The following is a 20,716-nucleotide window of genomic DNA, read 5'->3' as shown; positions in this document are numbered from 1 at the left end:
TGTGATCTCTGCCATGAAAGACTATCTCTGGATTATTTGGGTGATTTGAACTCATAATAGTAAAGCCTTTAACCTGATGTGATTCTGTTTAAAGGTGTTAAGTCTCTTGGAAGTTTGAAGGAACATTTTGAGGAATTATTTACTGTTGTAATATTTTCGGAGTTATCTTTGAAGTAAGAGGTGTTAAGAGATCCAATGTTTATTTAAGATGTTAGGTTGAGTTCATGGAATAAACATTGTTTTGTGTTTAAAAACCCACGTGGCCATAATTGTAATCCCACACCTAGGGAACAAGCCGTGTGCTAGGAAAAGCAACAAATACATTAAAGGGGACGGTTGGTTGAAATCCATGATACATTTTGGGGTTCTGAAAACGCCGCGCCCATAACAGTCCCAGTCAATATTGGGGAAGTTAAAGTCTTCCATCACAACAATCCTGTTGCTTTTACTCCTTTCTAAATCTGTCTACCTATCTGTTCCTCTATCTCCTACTGGCTGTTGGGATGCTTGTAGTAAACCCCCAACATTGTGACTGCACCCTTCTTATTCCTGATCTCTACCCATATAGCCTCACTGCCCTCTGAGGTGTCCTCCCGCAGTACAGCTGTGATATTCTCCCTAACAAGCAGCGCAACTCCTCCATCCCTTTTACATCCCCCTCTATCTGAGCTGCCTACCTAATCCCATTTGCCAGCACTTGGCCCATAGCCTTGAATGTTAAGATGTGCCAAGTGCTCATCCAGGTACTTTTTAAAGGATGTGAGGCAACCCGCCTCTACCACCCTCCCAGGCAGCGCATTCTAGACCATGGCCACTCTCTGGGGGAAAAAAAGCTTTTCCTCAAATCCTCCCTAAACCTCACCCCTCACTTTGAACTTGTGTCCCCTTGTAACTGACCCTTAAACTAAGGGGAACAGTTGCTCCCTATCCACCCTGTCCATGCCCGTCATGATCTTGTACACCTCGATCAGTTCGCCCCTCAGTCTTTGCTCCAGAGAAAACAACCCATCCTATCCAACTTCTCTTCATAACTTAAATGTTCCATCTCAGGCACCATCCTGGTGAATCTCCTCTGCACCCCCTCCAGTGCAATCACGTCCTTCCTATAATGTGGCGACCAGAATTGCACACAGTACTCCCGCTGTGGCCTCACCAAAGTTCTATACAACTCCAACATGACCTCCCTGCTTTGTAATCTATGCCTCAATTGGTAAAGGCAAGTGACCCATCTGCCTTTTTTACTACCCTATTGACCTGCCCTTCTGCCTTCAGAGATCTGTTTACAAACACACCAAGGTCCCTTTGTTCCTCAGGACTTCCCAGTCTCATGCCATTAATTGAACACTTCCTTGTCAAATTTCTTCTTCCAGTGTGTATCACATCACACTTTTCAGGGTGAAATTTCATCTGCCACTTTTCTGCCCATTTGACCATCCCGTCGATATCTTCCTGTAACCCAAGACACTCAACCTCACTGTTAATGAACCGGCCAATCTTTGTGTCATTCGCAAATGTACTGATTCTACCCCCCACATAGTCATCTATGTTGTTTACATAAATGAGAAACAGTAGGAGACCCATCCCAGATCCCTCTGGTAGGCCACTGGACACTTTCGTTCAGTCACTAAAGCAGCCGTCTGTCATCACCTTCTGTCTCCTCCAGCTAAGCCAATTTTGAATCCACCTTATCAAGTTACCCTGTATCCCAGCTGCATTTGTCTTCTTTATAAGTCTCCCATGTGGGACCTTGTCAAAGACTTTGCTAAAATTCATGTAACCTACATCAACTGCATTACCCTCATCGACACATCTGGTCACATGCTCAAAAGATTCAATCAAATTTGTTTGGCATGACCTCCCTTTGACAAAGCCATGCTGACTATTCCTGATCAAACCTTGCCTCTCCAAATGGAGATTGATTCTCTCCTTCAGAATTTTCTCCAATATTTTTCCTACTACTAACAGGAGACTCATTAGTCTCAGTGGACGTGGAGAGGATGTTTCCACTTGTAGGAAAAAGTAGAAGCAGAGGACACCATCTCAGACTAAAGGGACGATCCTTTAAAACAGAGGTGAGGAGGAATTTCTTCAGCCAGAGGGTGGTGAATCTGTGGAGCTCTTTGATGCAGAAGGCTGTGGAGGCCAAATCACTGAGTGTCTTTAAGACAGAGATAGAACATAGAAAATACAGCACAGAACAGGCCCTTCTGCCCACAATGTTGTGCCGAACCTTTGTCCTAGATTAATCATAGATTATCATTGAATTTACAGTGCAGAAGGAGGCCATTCAGCCCTTTGAGTCTGCACCTATCTTTGATAGATAGGTTCTTGATTAATAAGGGGATCAGGGGTTATGGGGGGGAAGGCAGGAGAATGGGGATGTGAAAAATATCAGCCATGATTGAATGGCGGAGCTGACTTGATGCGCCGAGTGGTCTAATTCTGCTTCTATGTCTAATGGTCTTATGTTGCTCCCTGCCTTATCGCTACCGCCTTTCTTAAATAGTGGGACCACATTAGCCTTTCCTCAGTCCTCTGGCACCTCCTCAGAGGCCAAGGAGGAATTAAAATTTGGGTCAGAGCCTCTGTAATCTCCTCCCTCCCCTCTCACAGCATCCTGGAATGCAATTCATCTGGACCTGGAGATTTGTCCACTTATAAGCCTGCAAACACCTCCAATACCTTGTCACGCCATTTGAAAATTTGCTCAAGATCCTCACAGTCACTTTCCCATGGTGCCCAAGTTGGCGCCGGAGCGAGGTGACTTCTTGCAAGCTGTGCCCAGCATACCCTCTAAATCTATCTTTTACTCTCGTTCTGTGCTTCTAAAACTTCTTTTTAACTCGTTTTTTAACTTCTAATTCCAGATATTTATTGGATTCAGTTTCCACCACCTGCCTGGATCCTGTGCCTCACTGAATTCTGTTCCCTTTTTGCACTCCAATCCTTGGCTCGCTGACTCACATTGGCCGGCCATCCCCTAATACATTACATTTTAAAACTTGCAGCTTTTCCTCAAATCTTTTCATGATCTTGCACAAAAATATTTCTGCGATCTTACAGAACTTTCTTCCTCCCTTGAATACTTCTCCGCTCTGACTCTGAACTTTGCCTATTCCTTCAGCCCAGCGGTGACAGAACCTTAATTGGTTGGGTTGTGCTCTTTGGGACTACCTCCCAAAGAAACCTCAGCCAAACCAAAGCTCTGAGACAACAGTAATGAATCTTCCCTTTCGCACTCAGCGTCCAATTCCTTGCTGTAATTTAAAAAAAATGTTACTCTACGTTATTGTTACTCGAAATGACTTGTTCTTGTAGTATCAGCTGATGGTTAGGCCTGAATATAGTGATTGACTTGTTGAACATGGGATAGCCACATTTGCACGCATTACATGATCACAGTGGTTAACGCCAGGGTCCCAGGTTCGATTCCTGGCTTGGGTGACTGTGCAGAGTCAGCACGTTCTCCCTGTGTCCGCGTGGGTTTCCTCCGGGTGCCCCGGTTTCTTCCCACAGGTCCCATAAGACGTGCTGTTAGGTGAATTGGACATTCTGAATTCTCCCTCTGTGAACCCGAACAGGCGCCGGAATGTGGCGACTAGGGGATTTTCACAGTAACTTCATTGCAGTGTTAATGTAAGCCTACTTGTGACAATAATAACGATTATTATTGTTGCTTGTAATTAAGTTAGAGTGGGTTAATATTGGTATAAAATACATTTATTGGCAGTGCACAAGATATTTTTTCAAGTTATTTTTCTCCTCTTTAAATGATTTGTAGGACCATGAATGGTACGAACAAGCAACAGATGTTCGGACGCAGCTGAAATTCTTTGAACATCTGGAGCGGCTTGAAAAACAAAGGAAGGACGATCAGGAGAGAGAAATTCTATTAAAAGCAGCAAAGGTATGTCCTAATTCCGTGTTGAAGCCAAATTGTCAGATGGCATCAGTTTGAACTACAGTGGATTTCTGTAGATCTGGAGAGGATGGGGCTGGAACTCAAACTGCCACCCCTCGAAAAAAAAGGCCAAGTATGTGAGAAAAGGCTTGTATGAGTAACCCATTCTGTTCTAGAATTTGGCTCAAAGAGGCAAGGTTACAAATTGTTTGATTGGACTGTAGTCTCAATTTTCATCTAACTAAAGCACACTGATTAGCCACTGGGGTGCAGTGCTACAATGAGCAGTTTATTGTTCATCGTAAAATAGTCATAAAAGTTAGTTTGTAAGCCATACTCATTGAGTGTGCCTTTACCATCAAGTCCAAACTACTTGATGAAGTAAGTTAAGGGCCAGACCAGCGACACCAGCATTGGGACAGTTGGCACTTTTCCTATTAATCCAGTTTCCCCCTGCCCATGTCGGAAACACTGCATTGATTCACGCTTTCAACAGCTTTGTGACTGAAGCACTATTGTGCTATTCCTGTCGCTGCTGAATTTAACACAGTTCATCATCCTTTGCTCATCCGTTGTTTGTCCTCTATGGCCTCCCCATGTGGCTCTGCCCTTGTTTGGTTCCCGTGCAATCTTTAACTTCCTGGGGTGGCTTCCTCTGTGCCTGCTCGTGATTGTGTCTGATGTGCTTTGAGGTTCTGCCCTCAGTTCCTCGCCAATGCACTGCCCCTTATTGGCGAACACCTTGAAGCAACTTCCATTCTTCGGTTCATGCCCAGCTTCAAGTTTCTGCCATGGCCGTTGACACAGTAGCCGCCACTGTGCTGTCCAGCTCCTTCACCAATATCACATTGCAGATCTGCAAGAACTTATTCCAGTTTAATGTCTGCATGGCTGAAGCCATCCTTTTTGGCTCCTGCCAAAAATGCCACTCCTGTCCCTGCCTCCCCCAACTTTCCACCCCGTCCTTGCGGCCCCCTTCATTCAGTCACCCCCCTCTCACCATTCTCCCACCACTCCTTGGTGTTCAGTTTTTTAAAATTCAGTCACAGGATGTGGACTTCACTGGCAAAGCCATTGTTTATCGCCCATCTCTCGTTGCCCTTGAAGTGATGGCAGGCCTCCTTCTGAATGGTGGAGGTACTCCCCACAAAGATATCAGGGAAGAGTCTTACCTGTAATGCATTTTGAGGTCACTGATGAAGCAGCTGAAGATGGTTGGGGCTGAGGACACTACCCTGAGGAACTCCTGCAGTGATTTTTTTTAAATTAAATATTTTATTGAAAATTTTTGGTCAACCAACACAGTACATTGTGCATCCTTTACACAATATTATAACAACACAAATAACAATGACCTATTTTATAAACAAAAAATGAATAAATAATAAATAACAAAAATGAAAACTAGCCCTAATTGGCAACTGCCTTGTCACAAGTAACACTCTCCAAAAATATAATTTAACAGTCCAATATATAATTATCTGTAGCAACGACCTATACATACTATACAGTATATATTAACAACCCTGAGAGTCCTTCTGGTTCCTTCTCCCCCCCCCCCGATCCTGGGCTGCTGCTGCTGCCTTCTTTTTCCCATTCCGTCTATCTTTCTGCGAGGTATTCGACGAACGGTTGCCACCGCCTGGTGAACCCTTGAGCCAACCCCCTTAGGACGAACTTAATCCGCTCTAGCTTTATAAACCCCGCCATGTCATTTATCCAGGTCTCCACCCCCGGGGGCTTGGCTTCTTTCCACATTAGCAATATCCTGCGCCGGGCTACTAGGGACGCAAAGGCCAAAACATCGGCCTCTCTCGCCTCCTGCACTCCCGGCTCTTGTGCAACCCCAAATATAGCCAACCCCCAGCTTGGTTCGACCCGGACTCCTGCTACTTTTGAAAGCACCTTTGTCACCCCCATCCAAAACCCCTGTAGTGCCGGGCATGACCAAAACATATGGGTATGATTCGCTGGGCTTCTCGAGCACCTCGCACACCTATCCTCCACCCCAAAAAATTTACTGAGCCGTGCTCCAGTCATATGTGCCCTGTGTAATACCTTAAACTGAATCAGGCTTAGCCTGGCACACGAGGACGACGAGTTTACCCTGCTTAGGGCATCTGCCCACAGCCCCTCCTCGATCTCCTCCCCCAGCTCTTCTTCCCATTTCCCTTTTAGTTCATCTACCATAGTCTCCCCTTCGTCCCTCATTTCCCTATATATATCTGACACCTTACCATCCCCCACCCATGTCTTTGAGATCACTCTGTCCTGCACCTCTTGTGTCGGGAGCTGCGGGAATTCCCTCACCTGTTGCCTCGCAAAAGCCCTCAGTTGCATATACCTGAATGCATTCCCTTGGGGCAACTCATATTTCTCGGTCAGCGCTCCCAGACTCGCAAACTTCCCATCCACAAACAGATCTTTCAGTTGCGTTATTCCTGCTCTTTGCCACATTCCATATCCCCCATCCATTCCCCCCGGGGCAAACCTATGGTTGTTTCTTATCGGGGACCCCCCCAAGGCTCCAGTCTTTCCCCTATGCCGTCTCCACTGTCCCCAAATCTTCAGTGTAGCCACCACCACCGGGCTTGTGGTGTAGTTCCTCGGTGAGAACGGCAATGGGGCTGTCACCATAAGTCCCCCTACAGGACGCCCTCTCTAATCTCTTCCACGCCGCTCCCTCCTCCTCTCCCATCCACTTACTCACCATTGAAATATTAGCGGCCCAATAATACTCACTTAGGCTCGATAGTGCCAGCCCCCCCCTATCCCTGCTACGCTGTAAGAATCCCTTCCTCACTCTCGGGGTCTTCCCGGCCCACACAAAACCCATGATGCTCTTTTCAATCCTTTTAAAAAAAGCCTTCGTGATCACCACCGGGAGGCACTGAAACACAAAGAGGAATCTCGGGAGGACCACCATCTTAACCGCCTGCACCCTCCCTGCCATTGACAGGGATACCATATCCCATCTCTTGAAATCCTCCTCCATCTGTTCCACCAACCGCGTTAAATTTAACCTATGCAATGTGCCCCAATTCTTAGCTATCTGGATCCCCAGGTAACGAAAGTCCCTTGTTACCTTCCTCAACGGTAGGTCCTCTATTTCTCTACTCTGCTCCCCTGGATGCACCACAAACAACTCACTTTTCCCCATGTTCAATTTATACCCTGAAAAATCCCCAAACTCCCCAAGTATCCGCATTATTTCTGGCATCCCCTCCGCCGGGTCCGCCACGTATAGTAGCAAATCGTCCGCATACAAAGATACCCGGTGCTCTTCTCCTCCCCTAAGTACTCCCCTCCACTTCTTGGAACCCCTCAACGCTATCGCCAGGGGCTCAATCGCCAGTGCAAACAATAATGGGGACAGAGGGCATCCCTGCCTTGTCCCTCTATGGAGCCGAAAATATGCAGATCCCCGTCCATTCGTGACCACGCTCGCCACTGGGGCCCTATACAACAGCTGCACCCATCTAACATACCCCTCTCCAAAACCAAATCTCCTCAACACCTCCCACAAATAATCCCACTCCACTCTATCAAATGCTTTCTCTGCATCCATCGCCACTACTATCTCCGTTTCTCCCTCTGGTGGGGCCATCATCATTACCCCTAACAACCTCCGTATATTCGTGTTCAGCTGTCTCCCCTTCACAAACCCAGTTTGGTCCTCGTGGACCACCCCCGGGACACATTCCTCTATTCTCATTGCCATTACCTTGGCCAGGACCTTGGCATCTACATTTAGGAGGGAAATAGGTCTATAGGACCCGCATTGTAGCGGGTCCTTTTCCTTCTTTAAGAGAAGCGATATCGTTGCTTCAGACATAGTCGGGGGCAATTGTCCCCTTTCCTTTGCCTCATTAAAGGTCCTCGTCAGTACCGGGGCGAGCAAGTCCACATATTTTCTATAGAATTCGACTGGGAATCCATCCGGTCCCGGGGCCTTTCCCGCCTGCATGCTCCTAATTCCTTTCACCACTTCTTCTACCTCGATCTGTGCTCCCAGTCCCACCCTTTCCTGCTCTTCCACCTTGGGAAATTCCAGCCGATCCAAGAAGCCCATCATTCTCTCCCTCCCATCCGGGGGTTGAGCTTCATATAATTTTTTATAAAATGTCTTGAACACTCCATTCACTCTCTCCGCTCCCCGCTCCATCTCTCCTTCCTCATCCCTCACTCCCCCTATTTCCCTCGCTGCTCCCCTTTTCCTCAATTGGTGTGCCAGCAACCTGCTCGCCTTCTCCCCATATTCATACTGTACACCCTGTGCCTTCCTCCATTGTGCCTCTGCAGTGCCTGTAGTCAGCAAGTCAAATTCTACATGTAGCCTTTGCCTTTCCCTGTACAGTCCCTCCTCCGGTGCTTCCGCATATTGTCTGTCCACCCTCAAAAGTTCTTGCAGCAACCGCTCCCGTTCCTTACTCTCCTGCTTCCCTTTATGTGCCCTTATTGATATCAGCTCCCCTCTAACCACCGCCTTCAACGCCTCCCAGACCACTCCCACCTGGACCTCCCCATTATCATTGAGTTCCAAGTACTTTTCAATGCACCCCCTCACCCTTAGACACCCCCCCTCATCTGCCATTAGTCCCATGTCCATTCTCCAGGGTGGGCGCCCTCCTGTTTCCTCCCCTATCTCCAAGTCCACCCAGTGTGGAGCGTGATCCGAAATGGCTATAGCCGTATACTCCGTTCCCCTCACCTTCGGGATCAATGCCCTACCCAGCACAAAAAAGTCTATTCGCGAGTAGACTTTATGGACATAGGAGAAAAACGAGAACTCCTTACTCCTAGGTCTGCTAAATCTCCACGGGTCTACACCTCCCATCTGCTCCATAAAATCTTTAAGTACCTTGGCTGCTGCCGGCCTCCTTCCAGTCCTGGACTTCGACCTATCCAGCCCTGGTTCCAACACCGTATTAAAATCTCCCCCCATTATCAGCTTTCCCAAGTCTAGGTCCGGAATGCGTCCTAGCATCCGCCTCATAAAATTGGCATCATCCCAGTTCGGGGCATATACGTTTACCAAAACCACCGTCTCCCCCTGTAGTTTGCCACTCACCATCACGTATCTGCCCCCGTTATCCGCCACTATAGTCTTTGCCTCGAACATTACCCGCTTCCCCACTAATATAGCCACCCCCCTGTTTTTCGCATCTAGCCCCGAATGGAACACCTGCCCCACCCATCCTTTGCGTAGCCTAACCTGGTCTATCAGTTTCAGGTGCGTTTCCTGTAACATAACCACATCTGCCTTAAGTTTCTTAAGGTGTGCGAGTACCCGTGCCCTCTTTATCGGCCCGTTCAGCCCTCTCACGTTCCACGTGATCAGCCGAGTTGGGGGGCTTCCTACCCCCCCCCCCCTTGTCGATTAGCCATCACCTTTTTCCAGCTCCTCACCCGGTTCCCACGCAGCTGTATCTCCCCCAGGCGGTGCCCCCCCGCCCATCCTCTCCCATACCAGCTCCCCCCTCTCCCCAGCAGCAGCAACCCAGTAATTCCCCCCTCCCACCCCCCCCGCTAGATCCCCCGCTAGCATAATTACTCCCCCCATGTTGCTCCCAGAAGTCAGCAAACTCTGGCTGACCTCGGCTTCCCCCCGTGACCTCGGCTCGCACCGTGCGACGCCCCCTCCTTCCTGCTTCTCTATTCCCGCCATGATTATCATAGCGCGGGAACCAAGCCCGCGCTTCTCCCTTGGCCCCGCCCCTAATGGCCAACGCCCCATCTCCTCCACCTCCCCTCCTCCCCCCATCACCACCTGTGGGAGAGAGAAAAGTTACCACATCGCAGGATTAGTACATAAAACCCCTCTTTGCCCCCCACATTCGCCCCACCACTTTGTTCGAACGTTCTTTTTAATAACCCGCTCATTCCAGTTTTTCTTCCACAATAAAAGTCCACGCTTCATCCGCCGTCTCAAAGTAGTGGTGCCTCCCTCGATATGTGACCCACAGTCTTGCCGGTTGCAGCATTCCAAATTTTATCTTCTTTTTATGAAGCACCGCCTTGGCCCGATTAAAGCTCGCCCTCCTTCTCGCCACCTCCGCACTCCAGTCTTGATAAACGCGGATCACCGCGTTCTCCCATTTACTGCTCCGAGTTTTCTTCGCCCATCTAAGGACCATTTCTCTATCCTTAAAACGGAGGAATCTCACCACTATGGCTCTGGGAATTTCTCCTGCTCTCGGTCCTCGCGCCATCACTCGGTATGCTCCCTCCACCTCCAACGGACCCGCCGGGGCCTCCGCTCCCATTAACGAGTGCAGCATCGTGCTCACATATGCCCCGACGTCCGCTCCCTCCACACCTTCAGGAAGACCAAGAATCCTCAGGTTGTTCCTCCTTGCGTTGTTTTCCAGTGCCTCCAACCTTTCCACACATCGTTTCTGATGTGCCTCCTGCGTCTCCGTCTTCACCACCAGGCCCTTTATATCGTCCTCATTCTCGGCTGCCTTTGCCTTCACGACCCGAAGCTCCCGCTCCTGGGTCTTTTGTTCCTCCTTTAGCCCTTCGATCGCCTGTAGTATCGGGGCCAACAGCTCTTTCTTCATTTCCTTTTTGATCTCTTCCACACAGCATTTCAAGAACTCTTGTTGTTCAGGGCCCCATGTTAAACTGCCACCTTCCGACGCCATCTTGGTTTTTGCTTGCCTTCCTTGCCGCTGTTCTAAAGGACCCACTGCAATCTGGCCACTCTCTCCTCCTTTTTCCATCCGTATCCAGGGGGGATTCCCTTCTGGTTTACCGCACAGTGTTTTTAGCCGTCAAAATTGCCGTTGGGGCTCCTATCAAGAGCCCAAAAGTCCGTTTCACAGGGAGCTGCCGAAACGTGCGACTCAGCTGGTCATCGCCGTACCCGGAAGTCCAACTCCTGCAGTGATGTCCTGGATTGAGTTGTTTGACCTCCAACCACCACAACCATCTTCCTTTGTCCCAGGTATGACCCCAGCCAGATCTCGGGCAAGCACCGTTCAGTGCTGGTCTCCACAAACAGGGACCAGATGGAACTGCATTTGTGGGGGTCTCTCAGGGGATTGGCGGCCCCCAAATGCTTTCCCTCTGGGGAGCATGGCAGCCTGGCACTGCCGGTGCCACCTGGGTGCCCTGGCACACTCGGCCTGGCAGTGCCAGCTTGGCAAACTGTCGCTAAAGTGCCAGGCTGGCATTTTTCCTGCACCAGGGATTGGGCTCGGAGGTGCCTTGCTTGGGTGCGGGGAGGGCCCCTGAGGACCACCTTATATGTGAATTGGTGCTGGGGGTGGTGTGGGGGGTGGGGGTGGGGGGGGGGGGGGGGGGGGTTGGGGGGGTGATTGGGCTGCCATTTAAAAATGGCAGGAAACAGAACAGCGTGCAGCCTCGTTGGGGAGTCCCCACCTGCTGCGGCAGAGTACCAAACTGCAGTGAAATGGAGGAAGTGGCAGAGAAACTGTGTCCGACACAGTTGCTGCCTGGACATTCACGCGGGGGCCGACTGAGCTCTCTGCCCTGTCAGAGCTGCTGTAGAGCTGGGAGTCTGTGGCTTCAGGCACTTGGACAAGGCAGAGCGAAGCAACAAAACGTGCCCTGGAACAGAAGCTGTAAATCTGAAATCAGCACAGGAACTGCTCAGCAGGTCTGGCAGTGGCTGTGGAGAAAGGAGCAGAGTGAACCGCTGAAAAATACACTCTGCTTTTCTCCCCACAGCTGCTGTCAGAACTGTTAAACATTCTGAGCATCTTATATTTATATTTGATATGTTTTGAAAGTTAAGTTTGTTTGCTCGATGTAGCCCCAGATGGCAGCATTCTCATTTGACGATATGTCCAGCTTTCATATTTTGTAGAATTATAAAATTTGAGGTAAATTAAGTAATCAAAACCTTTTTTTTCTCCTCTAATATTTTAAAATAGCTGTATCTGGAGAGCCAAGCTGGCGTGAAGCAGCGCCTGTGTGTAACAGTGTGCTCAACACCTTGTTCTTTGTTAGTTCTTGCTCACTCTGACAGGTGGACCAGTTGTTTTCTAAACCAGCTTGAGCATCTGATTTCTTTCTCTTCCTCTCTCTAACTGCCCAGAGTCGCTCCAGGCAAGAGGACCCCGAGCAGGCAAGGCTAAAGCAGAAAGCCAAGGAGGTAAGGAAAACTGCTGATGGCGAAGCTTGATCCTTCAAGGCTTCGCTGATTAACTTTTCATGTTCTTGTACCCGTGTCACACTAATAACAATCCGACCTGTGAAAAACTGCCTTTGTTTTTCCTCCCTGCGGCACCCCCCCTCACACCAAAAACGTAACCCAAGAAAATTCCAGTCGTGTATGCAGCCGCTCAAGAGAAGAGAACACAAACTGGTAACCTTATGGTGTAATCGGAGGTATTATTTCCAGATTGTTCTATTCTACAGTTTATAGTTATTATTTCATTTTTATATAAACACATTAAGAATTTCTTTCGGGGACAGCACGGTGGCTCAGTGGTTAGCACTGCTGCCTCACAGCGCCGAGGACCCGGGTTCGATCCCGGCCCCGGCTCACTGTCCGTGTGGAGTTTGCACATTCTCCCCGTGTTTGTGTGGGTTTCGCCCCCACAACCCAAAGATGTGCAGAGTAGGTGCATTGGCCATGCTAAATTGCCCCTTAATTGGAAAATAAATGAATTGGGTACTCTAAATTGAAAAAAAAAAGAATTCCTTTCGGACTTTTTGGAATCCAGGTATTTTATGTTCGATGTGGCTGAACGATGTCTCCAAGTTTTGGTTCATGTGAGAGTGTGTTTAGCTGCTGCTTTTACAGGAATTGCTCTCAGGTGACTCCTGAAGTAGATTTTGAGTTTGGGTTTCTGTTTTCAAAGGTGGCAGAAGGGGGAACCCTCGCAACGTTGAAGCATTTAGATGAGCACTTGAAAGGCCATAGCATACAAGTGTTGGAAAATGGGATTAGAATAGATAGGTGCTTGATGGCCGGCACAGACATGAAGGGCAGAAGGGCCTCGTTCTTTGCTTACATAAAACTCTGACTCTACTTGCCAAACCTCCTTCGACAGTACCTTCCAAACCTGTGACCTCTCCCACTTAGAAGGACATGGGCAGCAGACACCATGGAGGGGAGGCATTGTCATAGTGGTAATGCCATTGGACCATCATTACAGAGGCCCAGGCTAATGCTCTGGGAACTGGGTTCAAACCTCGCCATGGCCTCCCCCGGGGAATTGGAAGGCAGAGATGGTGACATAGCGATAATGTCACTGGACTGGAGGTGTCGGCTAATCCTCTGGGGGCACAGGTTCAGACCCCACCATGGCAGCTGGTGGAACTTGAATTGAATTCATAAAATTTGGAATTGGAAACTTGTCTTAGTAATGGTGACCATGAAACTATCATTGATAGTAAAAACCTGTCTGGTTCACGTCTGCCCGTTAGGGAAGGTAATCTGTCATCTTTCCTCGGTCTGGCCAACATGTGACTCCAGACACACAACATAGAAACATAGAAAATAGAAGCAGTGGGAGGCCATTCGGCCCTTCAAGCTTGCTCTACCATTCATTATGATCATGGCTGGCCAGGGGTATCGCTGCAACCGTCAGGAGCTGGAATCCATGTAATATGCGCTCACCCTTTCCATAGCCATGGATTCCGAGGCTACCTGTCATGTTGGCTGTTATCTACAAGCAGCAGGAATTACACCTACGCATGTTTGGCCTGTGGAAAGGCCATAGTGGGTGTTCAGGATCTAATAGTAGGATGGTTGCGTTACTGGACTAGTAATCTAGAGTCCTGGATCAATGATCCAGAGATGTCAGTTCAAATCACACCACGGCAGCTCGGAAACTTCAATTTAATTAGTTTAATAAATCTGGGATGAAATGCTAGCCTCTGTCACAATGGCCATGAAGCTACTGGGTTGTTGTAAAAGCCCATCTGGTTCATGAATGCCCCTTCAGGGAAGGAAATCTGCTGACCTGTCGGTCTGCCATCTGCTTGAGTCCAGAATCAAAGCAATGTAATTGGTTCTTAACTGCCCCCTGAAATGGCCGAGCAAGCCACTACTTTGGATCGGAGTGCTGCAAAAGGTCCAAAAAATGACACTTGCCAGATAATCCTGCATTGATCTCAGTACAGGACAAACCAGAGTCTTCATCGTCAGTGGGTCAAAATCCTGGAACTCCCTACCTGAGAGCAACGTTGGGATAATCTTCACCACATGGACAACAACAGCTCGAGATGCCTCAGTGCAAAGTTTTCGAGGACAATTTGGGATAGGCGGCAAATGTTGGCTTTGCCAATGATTCCCACATCCCCTGAATTTAAAAAAAGTCTGATTGGGGAATCTCTGGGAATATTGTTTCACTACCATTCAAAATGAACAATAATGCTGTGACGGGTCACTGTAACACTGCCATTAACACCTGTGGCCTTTCTGATGGACAGAGAGTTGCGTTGTGTAGAAATTTGCACTTGGTTGGATCAAAAGCACCAATGGGAAAATATTACTTTGGGGAAAGGGGTTCTAATTTTCTTGCCCTTTATCCAGTCCTTAACCCACTTTTGGAGACAACATGACGATATTGTGTGTAAACTACTCATCGATTCTCATGCAACTTTTATTTTCTTTTATTTTAAATTTAGAGTACCCAATTCATTTTTTCCAATTAAGGGGCAATTTAGCGTGGCCAATCCAACTACCCTGCACATCTTTGGGTTGTGGGGGCGAAACCCACGCAGACTCGGGGAGAATGTGCAAACTCCACAAGGACAGTGATCCAGAGCTGGGATCGAACCTGGGACCTCGGCGCCGTGAGGCAGCAGTGCTAACCACTGCGCCACCGTGCTGCTTCTGCAACTTGTCTTTTCAGTGTTGTCTCCTTCCTTTCCATGTGATTTTTAAAAAAAAAGAAAATCCTCTTCACTACCTTGATGGATGCTTTCTGTTTCCCATGCAGCAGTCAGGCCAGTAAATTCAAATGCTAGCAGGGGTCCTTGCAAGAGATTGCCGTCAGCTCGTGCAGACTGAAAACGTGTCCTACAATTGCATGCTGGTGCTAATGTTTTATGAGAACAATATGTTATTTCGAACAATGCCACAATTAAATTCATCAGCTACAATCTCAGCAAAGTGCCCCCTCATTGTACCAGTGTGACTGGTTGTCCTTGGGTCAGTTAATACTGTGCTGTGAGCTGAAGTCCAATTGGAACTTCAGTGAGGTTTTTTAAATTGTTGTCAGGTTTGAAGACAATTGCTCCAGAGTTCAGATACAAGGCTAGCTACAAGCATTAAGCGTTGAACATTTGTTTGGTCATGATGGTGCAGTGTTGGATCCCTATTAACAGTGTCCATTCACTGACTGCAAAGTTGAACCCTCATCTAAATATCCAGTTCCTGATGGTAGGGCTTTGGACCCTATGTGGATTGGCCATTCTAAATTGCCCCTTCGTGTCCAAAAGGTTAGGTGGGGTTACGGGGATAGGGTGGAGGTGGGGTTACGGGGATAGGGTGGAGGTGTGGACGTAAGTAAGGTGCTCTTTCCAAGGGCCGGTGCACACGCAATGGGCCGAATGGCCTCCTGCACTGTAGAGATTCTATGATGACTCTTGTCTGCAGCATCTCGGTCTTTAGGAGCATTGCACTCCACTTCAGAGCACCTACATAGTAAGACTAGAGCGCTGGATTCCCCATCCACCAACAGTCGATCCTCTTTGGAAAGATGCACATAATGAACACACAGGCAGCCCAGCCCGCTCACTCGCCAGGAAGGTATTGTGTCTCCTTGCTTGGATGAAAAGAACTGGAAGAAACTAACTTCCAAAATGAAATTAGACGCAAAGAAAACACTTGTCTGTGGACCCCATATGAATTCCATGTGCCAAACTTAGAAATTGGAATGCCACTCGAACCTGCTATTAAAATAAAGTGTGAAAAATGTATCTTCCTTCGGTACTGGGGTGAAGAACTATTAATGCCCAGTCCAACGTGATCGAATGATATTGACCTTAGTACAATAAAGCATTTTAAAATGTAGTCTATAGATCATAATGGAGAATGTCCAGCTGGAATGAAGCCCCCTGTTGTTCAACCATATCGAGCACATTGATGATTGATTTAAATCACAGCCGATCGGAACATCAGTGATTCGTCACATCTTAAAAAGAATGGTCTCATTGGAGTGGCCCAGCAGCAACTGTATTTTTTTAAAGTTCTCTTTTTTTTTTCTTTACTCTTTCTTTTTGAAGCCTTGCTTGAGAGGATTAGTTGCAATAGCATATTGGCGCCAAGGGAATTGTGTTGTGCAGTATATTATCTTACTCATTGTTCACCAATGGCTTGCTGGAATCCAGATGTGGCTAGTTGCATTTCTGATTGGCAAATAAATGTGTAAGACACAGTTGTTGGACATGTGATGATGATACTCATAATTGCACATGGTATGCACGTCAATTTACACCTTTGTAAGTTTCACCCTAAAAATGTTAAGGAAAGCACTACATGTGAGTGTTTTTGATTGTAGACATTTTTACTTGGTGCTGCCACAGAATGGTAGCCAATGTTTGTTTAGTAAATATACACACCAAGGTTATGTATAAGATGGAAAATTAGTGCATGGGTCTGAAATGGTGTTCCCATAGTGTCACCCTGTATCTAGCCATGCCCATTGGTTGACGTTGCCAGAGGAAGATCTCACACAAGCCAATTGCCATTCAATGTGTGATCCACTCTTATGCTCTTCATTTATGACCTCAGATTATTCCCACCTGTTAAGTACATCAAGCCTATATTATATAGGGGAGGAATAGTGTTATTTTCGCTGGACTAGTAATCCAGAGACCCACAATAATGATCTGAGGACCCGGTTTCGAATCCCACCACGGTCGGTGATGGAATTTAAACTCAATAAAATATCTGCAATTAAAAGTCAAATGATGACCATTAAACCACTGTGGATTGTCGTAAAAACCCATCTGGCTCACTAATTTGCAGTGTCAATGTAAGCCTACTTGTGACAATAAATATTATTATTATTATTATTAACGTCCTTTACGAAAGGAAATCTGCCGTCCTTACCCGGTCTGGCCTATGTGTGACTCCAGACCCACAGCAATGTGGCTGACTCTTAACTGCCCCCTCCAGGGCAATTGGGGATGGGCAATAAATGGCACAGCCTGCCGCACCCACATCCCATTAACGAATTAAAAACAAATATATAGCATTAATATAATAAAGGTGGAATGTTTCAGAAAATTCCACAGGGAGGTGGGTAGTTACTTGGCAGTGGAGGTGTTAAAAGAGGTTTAAGGAATCTGTACGATGGCACTTATTGAAGTTTGATATCCACTAGATGATCGCAGTGGTTCTTTCTAGTCTTGTCCATGTTTTGTTATGCTCTTGACATGGCATAAGCTGCTTCCTTGATGTGCACTCTGACAAACGAAGGTTCAGACTTGGAGATAGCTTTAACACGTTTATTAAACTATTAACAATTCTCCTACTTTGATTCGACTCTACTGTTAATCCTTCTATAGCTACTCAGACTGACGAACCAGTCTGCTACAATCCACGTGGTGGGTGTGATGTTCAATCCACCCTGTGTCTGTACTCACTGAGAGTCTCCACTGGAAAGAGACTGAGCATGTGTGATGTGTCCTTTTATATGGGTTGGTGTAATGCCCTCCTGTGGTAGTGTCACCTCTATGTGTATTGTGAATGCCCATTGGTTGTGTCCTATCTTACTGACCTATTGGTTGAATGTCTCTGGTGCTCCCTCTAGTGTCTAGCTAGGTGTAGTGTATGTACATTAACCCTTTGTGTACTTACAGTGATGTATATCACCACAGTCCATTTTTAATCGGACAAAATCCAGGTTTGCAAGGTTGCTGGTTGCTTCTTCGCAATCAACGTAACAAAGTATCAGAAATTCACACTCCCACTTTATAGTGCAACAAAATCCCAATCAAAAACTGTTATGATGTGTCCTCTTAAGAATTTGCCACCTGGTATTTGGCGTCAATGAGTGTCGACACTCTCTGCCTTTGCCCTTCATCTTTCCTTCAGCTTGGTGGATTTACTGGCACTTCTGTCTCTGAGGCAGAAGAATGCATCTTCAAGCCCTCGTCGCGGATTTGAATAAATAACGTAGGCTCCCACTTCATTGAAGTAGTGAAAGAGTGCTGCAATTAGGGTGCAAATAGGCATATTCTCTCAACAATCCGATGTGTTTTCAGAAGTTGACCAGCTTTAAAGCTCTGTTGTGAGCTCATGGGGATGTGTCTCCAGAAAGCAGCCGCTGAATGTTCTGAATTGGCTTTGTTGGCAAGTCAGTGATGGTGGAAGTAGAATCTAGTCGCCTCATGTTGCCCAGTTTTGAGCTGTGGAAAATTACAGGACTTCAGATCAATAGCAGGAACCTTGTTCCAGGAGTCTGGTATTAATGGAGAGATTTGTTGGACATCAGGAGTTGATCAGTTGTTATATCACTCTGCACCCAGGGAACTTGTCCCATGTGTTATCTTCCAGTCACGTTATGTTTATTTTCGGATGTATTATAGACATTACTGCTGTGTCTTTATTTTTAATGTCGCTGCTCAGTTGGTCCCTTTCAAAGTTAGACGTTTCTTCAATCTTTCAGCACTACAAGAATTATCTGTGTGACTCTCTACTTTGATGCATGCTTCTCTTGTGTCCTGACAACCAGAAACGGACACAGAAGTCATGATGTAGTCAGAACAGAGCCCTGTCTGGGCTTTTTGCCTATTTAACTTCCATAAAGAACCAATCTGAAAATTCAGTGAAGTAACCGAAGCACAGTGGTTAACACAACTCCAGGGTCCCAGGTTCGATTCCCGGCTTGGGTCACTGTCTGTGCGGAGTCTGCACGTTCTCCCCGTGTCTGCGTGGGTGTCTCCGGAGGTGCTCCGGTTTCCTCCCACAGTCCAAAGATGTGCAGGTTAGGTGGATTGGCCAAAATAAATTGCCCTTAGTGTCCAAAAAGGTTAGGTGGGGTTACGGGAATAGGGTGGGGGGGGGTGCGTTTAAGTGGGGTGCTCTTTCCAAGGGCCGGTGCAGACTCGATGGGCTGAATGGTCTCCTTCTGCACTGTAAATTGTATGATTCTATGATAAAGTTGAATTTGAGCGCAGATGCTATGACAGGATTCCATGCAATTTTACCTGAAGTTTTAATCATTAATGTAAATGTCTTGTGGTCAAAATTTTGACTTGTAATTTCTCCTTCTGGTTGTATTTTTTCCTGGAATATTTGCAGTTAGTCTGGTTGAATGTTGACTGGGTCAATTTGCAAGATGTAGTCTGGAAACTGGCCAAAGCTTCTGAACCTGGCTCAGTGTGATGTTCCAAACCTCTCTAATTTGATTATGTTTCTCATTGGGTACTGAATTTATAATGAGCCCTTAAACAAGCTCAACAAAATGGTGTACGAAGGCTGTCCCATGCCAGCCTCCTTGGCTGATCTGTGTCTGTGAACTGGAAAATGAGTAGCAATGCTCCTGCTGCAGCAAGCATGCCAAGGACCTTTCTACTGTTGGCTCGATAGTTAAAAGTGCACTTGAAGATCAATGTGGATAATTTAAAGAATGAGCTGAGAAGCAACAGCTACAAGGCTATATTGCAGGAGTCGGTAACTCTTCCTTAGAAATTAATTTATCCGGTGTTTTGTTACTGCCTTTGGAAAATACAAACCACCATTTAGTCAGCGTTCGATATACGTTGGAAGGGAGGCCGGCATTTTTGGGGGGAACTCCCCACATATCAAACATCTCTTAAATGAATCACACGTAAATGCAGAACAAACTCAGTCCAGCCAATTCCCATCCCATCAGTCCATTCTCAATATTTAAATGAATGGAAAGTATTAGAAGCCATACTAACAGGCAGCGCCCCCCCCCCCCCCCCCCCCCCCCCCCCCCCCCCCGGCCATTACCAGCGGTCCTCCCTCGCTTTCCTCTATCTATCTTGTCCTGGCTATTTCTCTCTGGCTACTGGCTATTTATTTATGTGTTGACCACAAACAGGTCTCGGAACAGTCTGGCGAATGGCTCCCATGTTTTGTGGAAGCCCTCTTCCGACCCAAGTATGGTGAATTTGATTTTCTCCATTTGGAGAAATTCCGATAGGTCAGACAGCCAGTCGGCAGCTTTAGGTGGTGCTGCTGATCGCCAAACGAGCAGGATTCAATGGCGGGCGATCAGGGAGGCAAGGGCATCCACCCTCCTCCCCATGAAGAGATCTGGCTAGTCTGATACCCTGAAAAGCGTCACTTTCGGGCCATGGCTCCACCTTCATTCCCACCACTTTGGATATTGCCTCGAAGAAGGCTGTCCAGAACCCCGCAAGTCTGGGGCAAGACCAGAACATGTGGGCGTGGTTGGCCGGGCCTCCTTGGCACCTTTCACATCTATCCTCCACCTCCGGGAAGAACCTGCTCATTCGGGTTCTGGTAAAGTGGGCTCTGTGTACCACCTTTAGCTGCCTTAGGTTGAGCCTCGCGCATGTGGAGGTAGAGTTGACCCTGTGCAGTGCTTTGCTCCAGAATCCCCACCCAATTTCAAATCTCTAGTCTTTCTCCGATTTCCTCCTTGTCATGTCCTGTTCAGTGTCGGCCCTCTCTCGCAGTTGTTTGTACATGTCACTGCAGTTGCCTCTGTTTAGGATGTCTGCGTCCAGTAGCTCTTCTAATAGTGTCTGTCGTGGTGGTCACAGATATGTCCTTGTCTCCTTCCGTAGGAAGTTTTGAAGCTGCAGATATCTGAGTCCATTGCCTTTAACTGGTTGGAATCTCTCCATCAGTTCTTCCAGTGTTGTGACCCTACCGTCAGTGTATAGGTC

General features: G+C 47.4%; 1 protein-coding gene across 1 annotated transcript in view; it reads left to right on the top strand.

The window, feature by feature from the left end:
• The window catches only part of LOC140430325 (transcription initiation factor TFIID subunit 4-like), a 510,261-nt gene that overhangs the window by 187,103 nt on the left and 302,442 nt on the right, over window positions 1-20,716 (top strand). The window contains exons 13-14 of the mRNA XM_072517772.1: window positions 3,782-3,907; window positions 11,967-12,023. Coding sequence (XP_072373873.1) covers window positions 3,782-3,907; window positions 11,967-12,023 — 183 coding nt within the window. The remainder of the gene's footprint in view (window positions 1-3,781; window positions 3,908-11,966; window positions 12,024-20,716) is intronic.

Source organism: Scyliorhinus torazame, chromosome 10, assembly GCF_047496885.1.
Source record: "Scyliorhinus torazame isolate Kashiwa2021f chromosome 10, sScyTor2.1, whole genome shotgun sequence".
In the NCBI taxonomy this organism is placed as follows: Eukaryota; Metazoa; Chordata; class Chondrichthyes; order Carcharhiniformes; family Scyliorhinidae; genus Scyliorhinus; species Scyliorhinus torazame.
The sequence above is the reverse complement of the archived record's forward strand: the minus strand, read 5'-3'. Positions and strand labels throughout refer to the sequence as shown.